Here is a 13,228-nt window from a genome sequence, read left to right as displayed (position 1 = left end):
AGGGCAACTGGGATGATTGAAAATGTATTTCTTGTTTCATGTTTTGCGATCTAATATCCATTTATTTGTTTGAAGTTTGTTAATTAGAATAGGGGGCATTACAGAGGTCAGTTGGGGAATGATTTGACATGATGTTCAGATTAACCACAAATTGCTCCATCTGTTCATTAGGATTAGCTACTTTCATAACCCAACCAGGCAGGAACAGATATACACCCTGGTGCTGCTCAACTCAACTCTGGCTGGTGTGTTCAATTAGCCCTCTCCTTCTCCTCCTCTCCTCCACGTGGGGACCAGAGGCCCAGGGAGGCTTAGTTATGAGTACTTCCTGTTTGGTTCGCGCCAGGGAAACACTGAGGTTGAGCAGAGAGGCTCCCTCAATCCCTGCTCCAAAGTTACTTTTAATAGCCTCTTAATTAAAGCCTGGCTTTTCCAGGACCTTTGTGTGGAGAGACTTTCTCTCAGATGAGGACTAATGCTTAGTTTACACTGCTGACGATGAATCAATGGAAAATCCTAAACAGTTCCCCCAGGTCAAGTGGAGATGTAATCCTAGTGTTTGTCAGAAACAAACTAACATTAGCTAGCGATCTCCCGGTTCCCTATCTTTCTCTCTCAAATACTGAAATACCATTTTAGAGGAGAACAGGGAGAAAATGGGGCCTGCTGTTGGTTTTGACAAACAGCCTAAATGAGAGAATGAGAGGTAAGCTAAACAATGTATCCATCTGTAGAGTATGCTACAGTACGTGGGCTGGGTGTTGGCCTCCTGCCACAGTAATGGAGACCAGGCGGTATAGTGAGGGCCCATAGCTGGGGTTAGCTCACTAACACAGCCCAGTATAAATAACCTGGGAGGTTTCCTCATTGTCACAATCGATTAAGGAGACTTGGACTGTTCTCATGTGCACACAACAGGCTTGGTGTAATGAATTACCTCCTGGTGCACTGTTGTTTGTTAGTTGGAATATTTCAGACAACATTGGCTAAGATAAAGAGACAAAGAAAAATATATTTTGTTGCATCAGACCTCAATTTGATTAGCAGATTATTTTAGTTTCACACTAATCAAATTGAGTTGATTTGTTTTGTATGTTGTCACAAACGTCGTCAGGGAAATGACCGGACCAAGGTGCAGCGTGGTGAGCGTACATGATTCTTTATTAAGAATGTCGCCAACAAAACAAGAAACACCAAAAACAAACGTGAAGCTTAGGGCTATACAGGCCACTAACAAAGACAACTACCCACAACTAAGGTGGCAAAACAGGCTGCCTAAGTATGATTCCCAATCAGAGACAACGATAGACAGCTGTCTCTGATTGGGAACCACACTCGGCCAAACACACAGAAATACAAAACATAGAATGCCCACCCTACATCACACCCTGACCTAACCAAATAGAGAAATAAAATTGCTCTCTAAGGTCAGGGCGTGACATATGTGCCATTGCACATTTCATGTACTGATTATAACCATTCCCACACATTGTGATCCCCTCTGCTTTATGTAAAATTCAAATGTGCTCTAGAGATCACCCAGTCTGGGATAGAATGGAATTCCTTAATTAGATGTTTCCACCATTTGTTTGGACTATTGCCCTGTCTCTTGGTTGTCTCTAGAATCTCAGAATGGAAAGTTAATTCAGCTCAAGTCTCTGAGTCTCTCTTGGCCTGCATGTTTTGGCAAGCCACGGAGCTGTTGGACTGTTACACTATACCTCAGCTTGGCATGTGATTGGTCAGATGATATTTGTGTCGTGACCCCTGGAAGCTTGTCAGCTAATCACTTCGGGCTTAGATCAACGGACAAGAGGAGCACCCATGAGTGCAGCCTTGCTAGAGCCTTCTGGAACTTTCTGGCTCATTGGATAGAGTAAGGGAGTCCTTTTGTCGTGGAATAATCACTCTGTCAGTGTCAGTGGAAGACAGCCTCTGTCCCAGCCGGGCCTCTTATCACTGTTCACTTTGTTCCCTGGGCTATTAGCTCATTAATGAGCGGATGTAGGCCATGTCCCAGTGTGCTGGTGTATGTTGGGGCCGTCCACCCACGGCCCTGGCTCATGATGCAGGATGCAGCCCAGTCACCAGGAAATTATGCAGCTGAACCCCAATGATGAAAATACCTCTCACAGCATAACAACAAGAGACCAGACAGGATGTGGATGTGCTGTGTGTCAGTCAGCCCCCGTAGAGTGGAGCAGGATGCAGGTCTCTTATCATTGGCCATGTTGGGATGTCTGAATCAGCCATGTCAGGTGGATAACTGTGGTTCTCCCTCTCTGTCTCTCACAGGTACCAACCAATGGTCCCGTGGTGCAGCCGGGCAGAGCTCCTCCTCCCCCAACTATGAGAACTCCCTGCACTCACTGGTAAGTCTCCCTGCCTCCCTTCTCTTCCCTTCCCCCACACCCTGAGCACTTTTTAATGGGCACGCACACAGTAGATGGGTTCTCTCGCGGAGGGCAGGGATAGCATTACATGAAGATTCTTGGCTGGCAAATGTCGGTAGGGGGGGTTGGGGGTGCTGAACAATACCCGTCCCTTGGGGCGTGTCTCCTGCCATCTGTCCTCTACTTCGTGGACCAGGATGGGGTTGGGGGGGGCTGGAGTTATGTGGGCTGGAGAGCCTGGCAGCTGTTGCGTTGACTGAACCACCACTGCTCCAGGATTCCTGTGCTAGCTGCCTGTCCGTCTGCGGACCAGAAACACGGCTTGGGATCAGTTTTCACCCCACACCGCCTGACGCCCACATCACACATTCACACCATCGGCTGTGGGGATAAATATTTACTCACTATATTTGAATGCCACCTACAATGGGATTTTTGTGAAGCGACCAAACCTATGATCAGTGTGAACGGCGAATGTGTGGGAGGGATGGGACCTCATGGTGGGAGGAGAGGACGAGGGGTCAGGAGTTATTATCTACACAGGACCACAGTTTTGATGTTGCCTGACACAGTGATTAGTTACCATATATCTGTCTCTGTCTGACTCTCCTCTTTCTCCGTTCTTCTATCTCAGTCTACACTATCTCTGCCCTTCTATCTCAGTCTATACTATCTCTGCCCTTCTATCTCAGTCTACACTATCTCTGTCCTTCTATCTCAGTCTACATTATCTCTGCCCTTCTATCTTAGTCTACACTATCTCTGTCCTTCTATCTCAGCCTACACTATCTCTGTTCTTCTATCTCAGTTTACACTATCTTTGCCCTTCTATACCAGTCCACACTATCTCTGTCCTTCTATCTCAGTCTACACTATCTCTGTCCTTCTATCTCAGTCGACACTATCTCTGTCCTTCTATCTCAGTCGACACTATCTCTGTCCTTCTATCTGTCGACACTATCTCTGTCCTTCTATCTCAGTCGACACTATCCCTGTCCTTCTATCTCAGTCCTTCTATCTCAGTCGACACTATCTCTGTCCTTCTATCTCAGTCTACACTATCTCTGGCTCTTACACTAATGTTTATTTGTGCTCACATGCTTTCCTGTTCTATCTGATTTTGGCAGAAAACTCGAGTCCATCAGCAGCTTCATGAGCATCTCCAGGATGCCATGTCATTCTTAAAGGATGTATGCGAGGTACTCCTGTCCTTTAGATGGAGATTTTACCCATCAGTGTTTGACACCTTTTCACATCCTTAGTTGTTTTTCTTTCTTTCACCAGCTTGGCCTCCGTTCCATTTTTAATTGGAGTTTAAAATGTTTTGTTGCCATGCTTTTTATTGTTGTTTATTATTTATATATTGACATTTCAGCTTGCAGTAATCAGCTTAGGAGCATAAGACGCTTTAATACCAAATGAATAGTCATGGTGCTCCAAATGAGTGGAGTGCCAGCCCGTTTATCAGTTTCTATAGATACAAATGAGTGGTGTGCCAGCCCGTTTATCAGTTTCTATAGATACAAATGAGTGGTGTGCCAGCCCGTTTATCAGTTTCTATAGATACAAATGAGGATGCTTGTCTGTTATGAACACATGCATCCCTTGTGCCCCTCAGGTTGAAATGGCTTATCTTCATCTGTTTTTGCGTGTCTTTCTTTTATGCTTTTATTATCCCTGTGGTGTTTTTTCACTCCAAGATCACGCCATAAAATCACAATGTCCTCCATTTTTTGTCCTAATGTGCTTATATTAAGCTGCTCTGTCCTTCTCTCTCCTGTTCTTCGCCCCCCTCTCCCCTCCCCTCTTCTCTCTCGGTCCTCCCAGTCTCGGATGGAGGATCGCCTGGACAGACTGGATGATGCCATCCTCGTCCTGCGGAACCATGCCGTGGGCTCCACCACCAGTCTGCCCAGCGACATACACAGCCTGCTGGGACAGAACGGGCCAATAGCAGCCCTCGGAGCAAACTTCCCTGCCGCCGGATTGGTTGCTAGTCGGACAGCAGCAATGGTATGAATTAACTTCGCAGAAGAAAAAGATCTTGAGTGTTTTAGATGTTAAGGATATTATGTTTCATGTGTTTTGCAACTTAAGAATTGAGTTTGAATACTTAAAAGAAAGTCTGTTTTTTGGACTGAGGGTAGGCATATGTGCTTTTGCGTTGCGTTTCTCCAAATAGGCTAATAAACAAGCCTTGGCCACCTGTTCAGAATGAGTCCACAGCCATCTGCAAAAACGCTGCCTTTTTCCACAGAGAACAGTTTAATTTAAACTCACATACTTTTCATATGTGTAATGGTTGGCCTGAAGGCTTACTCTCCTTAAGAAAGACCTCATATACAGGTTTGAATGAGAAAACCAGGCAAAACGGAGTGAAGTTCTGCTTTGGTCTGGAAAGTGTTTGTCAGTTGCACTCCTATGAGGCAGCTCCTGGGGAACGGGGGATGTAGGTCTCGGTGCAGAGCATAATGTGTTTGCCCATCCTCCATCTGAACTATTTCATATCGGTGAGGAGAGGGATTTGAGCACATCTGTAGTGGAAGTTTCAACAGAGGGAGACAGTTCTACACTAATCCCTAGGTGATGGGAAATAATTTAGGCCATATTTTTCCTGAATTTTCTGAATCAGTCCTGGCGTACGTGGGTGGAGGGTTGGATTAAGATCCTCTTGGATTAAACTCCCTTTTCTAAGAAAATGGATGGAGGCATTCAGGGGATGTGATGGAGGAGGGGAGGATGCCGAGGACTGAAACATGCTCAGCATTTCCTTACCTCATCATTTACTGTCCAGACCTCAGCCTCAGTCCCAGCTCCTCACAGGAACCTGTCCCCCTACCACTGGCTGATTAGTAAACATTCTTGCTGAGGAGTAGCATCTGTGAGACTAGTCCTTGAATTACTCACATGGTAATCGGACCAAAAAACCCACAAGGCCTATGGTAATAATCATATCCAATTTTCAAGTGGACAAGGTTTGGATGTGTTCTGTGTTTCTGCCGTACTACTTCTTCCCTAACTGTTCATTTATTGGAGTTGGTGCTCCTGTATCTGTACTGCCAAACCTTAAACCAGTGCCATTTTACAGACAAGTTTACAGCCTTTCACAGCCTTTGCAGCATGCAAGCTTGGAGCCTGTGTCCCTTTTGCCTAGAATAATTTAAATACAGGGACTAGTATTTCTGGTTTGTTACTCTCTGTAGAAGGAAGAAAATGTCCCAGCGCACCATGTGTTTTCAGTCATGGCCATTTTGATATTGGTGTTGTGGTCCTTGAACTCTCAGGATAGTATTTACTGGTCTGTGACAAAGTGCTTTTTAGTGGTTCTCCCATGGTACAGTTCAGTTTGGTGTGCTCGTTACAGAGTGTTGAGGGACTATACTGATAGTGTTGGTGGGCTGTGAGACTAAAAGAGGACTGGCTGTGTTTGCATGAACACAGAGCCTCCTCTGTGGTAGAGAGAAAGAGGGTCCCCTCAGACTGCTGCTCAGCCACCTCAGCATGGCACAGCCACAGCCGTTTACTCAGGACAGGCCTTTTTACTCTTTCACCGCCTCTTTTTAACCAACTCAACAAATCTGAATGGTTGGAAGTGCGCGCCTGAAGCCACAGTCTCCACCCAAATAGAGGTCCTCAGCTGTATGGTAATCAGGCCCAGCCAGGAAAATGGCAGCGTTCTTCCCTCGCCAGCACCCCCACGCCCCACCTCCTCCTCCAGACAAAGACTTGTTTGGACACCTGTTGAGAGCGCTGCAGAGATTAGCGTAGTGAGGAGGAGGGGGAGGGTTTGGGGGCAGCAGGGTTAACGGATGCCAAAAGTGACTTGGGATCACATTCCATAAGAAAAGGGGAAGATACCCCCCCCCCCCCGTACTGGTTTCTCCTCCTCCTCCCCTAGTTCCCAGAAGAGAACCAGATTGCTGAGTGGGGAACATGTGGTAAACCCCAGCGAGCACAGCGATGGTGATGCAGCATGATGGGAGGACCCTGTTTCACAACCAATATGGAGGGGAAAATAAGGAAATGGTCTGTCTTTGGAGTGGGTTTTGCCTTATATTGCTTCCAAATAGATCAGAGATAGATATATCTAGAAGAGGAAGAAGAACCCTCAGAACATAATGACTGTGGCTAACCCAAGAGAGAAAAGCTATAGAAATGAAAAAAGAAAGAAGAGAGAGAAGGGGATAGGTTTACCATCACATACTGCATTCGTTATTATGAAGAGATTATACAGCAATACAAATGTGTGTTTGTGTTTCCCTTTTCCTGAATATGAAATATGCATTTTGTTATGGTGAAGTACAGCACCAAAGCACCCCCCAGTGTCAGAACTGAGGGACTTGGGAACCATCATTAGTTCTCAGAAACGGACTCCTGTACTGCAGCTCCACCTGTAGATCCTGCTTTTAATATGAGGAAATATGATTGTTTAGCTCACCAGTAAGGTCAGGCATTGTGTTCAATTTGTCATGACAAGTGTTTAGAAAAGCCTGTTGTGAAATCCAAGCCAAACAAGCATTTTTACAAGCGTTTTCAATGGACAGTTTTCCACCAAGGTTTTCATCATCGGATTGTAGACTACAAAATCTCCCTCAAAGCTCTGAGCCAGGCTCTGGAAGGTTGTTATTTAATTTTTTGAACAGACAGCAACAGCATTCCGTTTGTGAAGGTCAGTCTAAAGTGAAGTTGAACAACAAAGTTCTCTTTCTATCTCTCTCTGCTTTTCAAGTGTGAGATAATTGAGTCATAAAAGCATTCTCTCTGGTCGAATAGAAATCATTCCTTTCCTGAGTGTACCTGGCTCATTCAGACCAGAACCCTTCCATACAGCTGAACGTGTACTGTTTCCCACTGACTCTGACTCTGACCTTCTCTCTCTCGCTCTCTCGCTCTCTCGCTCTCTCTCTCTCTCTCTGTGTTCCGACAGGGTGGTTCTCACCGGGATGAGGCTGGCAGTTTAATCAACAGTCACGGAGGGCCGCCGAGCGTGGGCTCCATGTCCAGCATGTCCACCGCTGAACTCAACCACCAAGTGGAAACCTTCAGAGGTATGACATGACACACTCCCAACTTCACCCATGGCCATCCCATCTCTGCACTACACACCTAAAATAACTACATGTGAAATGTCTGTTGGCTGTAAATGATCGGAGATTCCATTTGAACTGACTCTCTACCTTTATGTCTGCGTGTTGCAGGTCTGGCTGTAGGTCTGGCTGGTCAGGTGGCTGCAGCCCTGGAGCTGAAGGTAGAGAACCAGGACAGAGACGACATGCATGATGGCCACTCCTCCGACGACCTCTGCTCCGGAGACGAAAGCGACAAGAGGGACATCAAGACTCCCAGAGGAGGCACTCGGACAAGGTAAATAAACCTAACAACCACAAACATGAATCTTTATGACCTTCTGTCTAAAACATGGAGTGCCCTTAGAATGTCCCTTAACTTCCCTGGAGTCCAATCATGTGAATAGCCAAAAACAATCAGCCTCAGTCTTACTGTTGCGCCTCTGGGCCTCTCTCCCTCTGCAGCAGCATCAATGAGGATGATGACAACCTGAACCCAGAGCAGAAGGCTGAGCGGGAGCGAGAGAGGAGGATGGCCAACAACGCCCGCGAACGCCTGAGGGTGCGAGACATCAACGAGGCTTTCAAGGAGCTGGGCCGCATGGTTCAGCTGCACCTGAAGAGCGAGAAGCCCCAGACCAAGCTGCTCATCCTGCACCAGGCCGTGGCAGTCATACTGAGCCTGGAGCAACAAGTCAGAGGTCAGCATTCCTACACTCTCACATATAACACACAAGAGTTATAACACCACTTATGAAGAGTTATAACACCTCTTATGAAGAGTAATAACACAAGTAAATCTGTTTCTATACACGCAGAGCGGAATCTGAACCCCAAAGCAGCCTGCCTTAAGAGGAGGGAAGAGGAGAAGGTGTCTGGCCATGGGATCTCTGGGGACCAGCAGGCCCACCATGGGGTCCACCCTGGCCTCACCGACACATCCAACCCCATGGGCCGACTCTGAGGAGCACACAGGTACAGTACAGTGGTACATCTCCATGGAGCACCATCCACACACTCTCACTCTGTCAGTAATAGCTGTGATGAGATACTATATTACTTACTTTATGAAACATCAGATTTTGTGACTGAGTTATTCCTGTTTTTGCCCCTTCAGATCAAAATGATCCAGATCAATTCTGTAAGATAGAGATGGTGCCCTTGCTTCCCAATGGCAGACAGGACTCAGTTTGTGACACAAATTGGAGGTGACAGACCACTTGAAGCTAAACCCCAGACTAACGCAATCCTTAGATTGAAGAAAAGCCCAGTGTCCAGGTCCCTGTGATGACATCCAACACATTTCTGCCCACGAGAAAACTTCAGCACATATCACTGTCTGCAAGCAGCGTGTCGCATCTGAACAATCAGAGAGACTGTCGCGATCTCCTCCACCCTCCCATGTGGAAGTTTGCCTTGTGCCTAAACTGAATTGACGAATGCATTGTAATAGCAATTCTGTTGGGTTTTTTGTATTATTTTTTTGTATTTATTATGTTACTGAGCTGTAAAGTCTATGTCTAAAGGGAAAGTTATGAATATGCTTTAAGAAGCCTGTGGCTTTTCAGTTGATCTACAGTTTGCCAGTGTCACTAGTATGGCCCATCCCTAGCCAGTCTCGGGCTAGCCTGAGCTAAGATTAAGATACTCAGGCTCCTGAGAAAGATACAAATTAATATATTCAGAAATTTAAAGTGATCTTTAGGGCCCAACTAAAAATCAATTAGTGGTATTGAGTACTAAAAGACTTAAGCATCCCATTTATAAAAAATAACATATATTATTTATATTTATATTTTATTCATGCCGCAATGAACAGCATGTTTAAACCAAAACGACCTGCTCATCTGTCCGTTTGGTATAGCTCAGTCTTCATGTTACTGACATAATTAGAGGAAGAGGACTAGACATGAGTGGTGGGTATGAGCCCAGTTAAATAGTGTTCCATACATACACTAGCCTGAACACTATAAACTCTGTGTCACAGGTGACAGAAGAATGGCAAACTCTAGTTTTCCTGAAAGGTCAACTACAGACTTATAAGGTGTTTATTCTCAGTAGTGAGCAGTTCAAATACAGAAAGCAAACCATTTACAAACCTTAGCATTCCCTGCAAATTTCTTAGTGTCTTAACTAAAGGAAAAGGGACTTCACTGCCTTTTCATTCCTTTGCCATATAGTGTTAAATGTAAACAATGACATATTTCTGATATTGCAGTTTGTTTTCTATATTACAGTATGGTCTCTGGTTAGTTGAACAGCCATGGTCATGCTCTTTGTAATCGCCTAGCGCTGTTTTATCAAAGATTGCTTAGTGAAAAAGTAGAATCAAAACGACGACCACAATATCACCTGGCCTGAATGAACTTTTCACAGATTTTTTTTCTGTTAAAAATAACTAAAGAAAAAAAGTTTAAAAAAACATTATTCAAAGTAATCAAAAGTTATATGTTTATTTGTAATTGTATACAAATCATTTCTCTAGGCTTCATAGTAAAGCATATGATGTCAAGCGTGTAATAGCAGAGAGGAGTTCTAAGTTATTTAGAATGGCTTTGTTTTGATCCAAGCAGTGAAGTTACTGGTGAAGGAAAGGGAAGGGGGAGCTTTAAGAGTTCACATGCTGTTAAACATCAGAAACAGTTGGTCCTTCAGATAGGTATAGTACAATGATGAACAAATGCAGTTTTGAGCAGATTTGTTTCAGGATGAAGAACAATGATCAGCACTTACATTTTTTATCTGTGTGCATGCTTTACTTTCTTAAAAAAAAAAGTATTTTGGTCTTAATTCCTGGTTTTTATTCCATTTGTTTCCTTGTGTACTGTCTTCCATTATTATCCACCTTTAAAACAAGGCTGCCACATCCAGAGACAAGTAGCCTATTCTGTGAAAATAAAGTAATAGAAGGAAGGATGCCATTGAAAACCACCCCAAGGAGTTTATAAAAAATATTTTTGATTTTACAATCATTTTCTTTTTGTGATAAACTTGGAAACATATTGTCGTGTTTTCTCTGACTGCATGTGGCCTTGTTCATCATTTCAATATTCATGAGCTTGTATTCATGTTGCTGGCAGACTCTGATTGAGGTTATAATGTATGTCACTGCCTGCTCTCTCATTTCCCCCGTAATTTTCTAATGTTCTGCTGTCTGTCTCTTTGCTCCTATGTTAGACTTTTCTGTATTCCCAGATGATTTTCCTCATATAATATATGAAAAAAGAACAAAAATAAGATTAAAAAAACATTTGGCTTATTTTTCACTGTAGTTAGTCTTTTATACAATAATATTGTAAGAACATTTCTTGAATTCTAAATATTACTCTTTCTAGATTTTTTTAATCGAAAGTTTTGAGTAAAAAGTTTCTTACTTTATTTTACTATATTAGATAGTAAAATGCACGGTTATTTACCATAACCTGTCCATTATTATCCGAAACGTACAAATAGCATCCGAAAACATAGTAGGATTGTAGCTCGCAGTCTAGTACATTGAGGTATTGTACAAGCTCAAATTTCATGAAGGTGTGCGCTCCATCTTCATCTTCAGTCTCTATTGTTGGTGGATAAAAGATGTGTACTTGTGTCCAAAAATTCTAGGTATTGTTGATGCACATCAAAAACCAGCAACAAGAAATGTAACTATCTGTCTCTGTAACAGAAAACACAACATGTAAATAACATTTATGTAGCAATAAATGTGCCATCTTTTTTAACACAATTGTATGTGGATTTATTTCCTTCTTTGGACGTCATCTTTATTTCACTGTTTCTCCACCTTTAATTTTTCAGTTATTTCCATTCAATTTAGAATTGTGTGATTGTTTTATGAAATGACGTGCTGGTGGTGCATTTGGTTGAGCTCAATACAAGTACAGTACCATGATGTGTTCACTCAAGTGAGCTACTGACGCAACAACCCTTCCCTGGTTTTCCCCGTCTGAATACTTTTCTACAGTGGATCTAGGCCAAATGAGGAACTCTGTGCAAGAGTGTGTTTTATAGTATGTTACTAATTTTTAAAACAATATCAGTGGACCATTGTAGTCTGTATGGAATATATGTTTCTATTTTTAATAAAGTGTGATAGCAGCATACATTTAGTCTCATTTTTCAAAAGGCTGTTAACTTTTTGAATTTAATTTTATGCTCACTTACAGAATAACTTTGAGAGGGTATTACTTTTGTATTAAGTATTAAGGCATCACAAAATAATAGACAACACATTTTGTTAAATTCAGCTGCTGTGTGCGTTGTTTACAAGTATGAAATAAAATAAAAACGCCACATTTGTCATTCACAAATAAGAACTTAAAAGGTGCCCATTGCATTTAAACAGAATGTCAACAGGCATGCAGGTCAGTGGTAGACATGCAAACATGAGGATATTTGCATGGACATTTGCAGAAGCATAGTGTTGGCTGTCCACTCCTAACGAGGAAGTAATCTGCACATATTTGTGTTGTGACATCAGTCAGCCCTCCTTGTCCAATTATAAGACAGATTTAAATCCCAGAAGTTGTCTCAGTGACCCACCACATCTGCAGAGCATTATCCTTTTGTATGTGAGATTGTGAGACAATTCCTCACGGTATCCTGACAGGCCAGATCCAAGTTCAGAGCACTGACAGAGGTGACAGACAAGAGAAGATGCTGACTGCTGTAAAGTCTGTGGATAGCTTAAGTTATGCACTGTGAATTATGACTGTCATCTTTTAAAACACAGCATTTAATCTGGAATCAAAAGTTACGTATATCCCCACTTCCCCTGTTGTGTGTGTGTGTGTGTGTGTGTGCTTGTGATTGTGTGTGTCTGCCTGTGTGCGTGGGTGTATTTATTCCTTCCTGCTTTTATCATGTCTGGGGGTGTTTATTTGCGGTCACCTAGAGTCATGGGCATGTTTTATATAAGAGTGGGACCACCTTGTTTGAAGGCTGACTTCCTGTGGCTCTGGCTGCCTGTGAGTGAGCCATGGTGGGCCTGCTGACAGATGAGTCTTGGCTCATGTCTCTGGAGCCAAACCAAAGGGCCTACTGCCACGCAGTGGATCCCAAGCCTATCTGTCTGTAGGTCTGTCTGTATTTCTGTCGGTCTGTGTTTGTTGATTGTTCCTTCCCACAGAATGATCTGTCATCACTCCTCTTTTATTATTAAGTATCTCTAGCTCAGTACATTTTCTTTTCTAAACCCAGATTGCTTTCGCAATTGACAATTTCCCCTCTTACGTAAAAAACATGTTACATAAAAACATCAGCCACTCCATCACAAGAGTCAAACTTGACCGCGACCTGACTGTATAGCCATTGTGTTCCATTGCCATTCTAGAACGCCTCCAGTTTCCCTCAGCCAGGGTCAGACAGCGCACTCTACTGAGCATGCTTGGAGGTCCCAGCTGCAGCACCTCAGAGGAGAACAGAGCCCCTATTGTGCAGCACTGTAACACAACATAGCGCCAGAGAGTTGAGATTAAAGACACATTTACAGCCCACTCTCTCAGTCCTCTCACAGACACAGAAATGAAAACACAGTGGGCCACAACAAAGGGAGGGGGAAGCTAAGGAACAAATAAAATGTGGCTGATGCCCTTTGCTATTCTCTAAACAAAAGAACTGTGATTTTAACGTTTATTAAAGTCCTTGTGTGAGCCATTGAAATGCCTACTCTGTGCTACAACAAGGACTGAGGGCAATTGTTGGGGGGTTTTCTTTCTCAAGGTTCAGAGCAACTAAAGAATGAGAATTATAAAAAATGTTATCATCATGCTT

At 43.5% G+C, this 13,228-nt stretch overlaps 1 protein-coding gene across 6 annotated transcripts in view; it reads left to right on the top strand.

Annotated features, from left to right (window-relative positions):
- Positions 1-11,178, top strand: part of LOC120024983 (transcription factor 12-like) — a 90,933-nt gene extending 79,755 nt beyond the window's left edge. For 5 of the 6 annotated variants that reach the window (XM_038969385.1, XM_038969382.1, XM_038969383.1 and 2 more), the window contains 7 exons: positions 2,296-2,372; positions 4,221-4,406; positions 7,321-7,441; positions 7,592-7,757; positions 7,925-8,160; positions 8,278-8,434; positions 8,577-11,178. In XM_038969385.1, the coding sequence (XP_038825313.1) occupies positions 2,296-2,372; positions 4,221-4,406; positions 7,321-7,441; positions 7,592-7,757; positions 7,925-8,160; positions 8,278-8,423 (932 nt within the window). In that variant the 3' untranslated portion in view covers positions 8,424-8,434; positions 8,577-11,178. Of the gene's footprint in view, positions 1-2,295; positions 2,373-3,520; positions 3,593-4,220; positions 4,407-7,320; positions 7,442-7,591; positions 7,758-7,924; positions 8,161-8,277; positions 8,435-8,576 lie in introns of all 6 variants that reach the window. The other variant, XM_038969387.1, reaches the window with a different exon arrangement.
- Positions 11,179-13,228: the final 2,050 nt, after the last annotated feature.

Source organism: Salvelinus namaycush, chromosome 30 (genome assembly GCF_016432855.1).
Source record: "Salvelinus namaycush isolate Seneca chromosome 30, SaNama_1.0, whole genome shotgun sequence".
NCBI classification, from domain to species: domain Eukaryota; kingdom Metazoa; phylum Chordata; class Actinopteri; order Salmoniformes; family Salmonidae; genus Salvelinus; species Salvelinus namaycush.
This window is presented reverse-complemented; position numbering and strand designations above follow the sequence as displayed.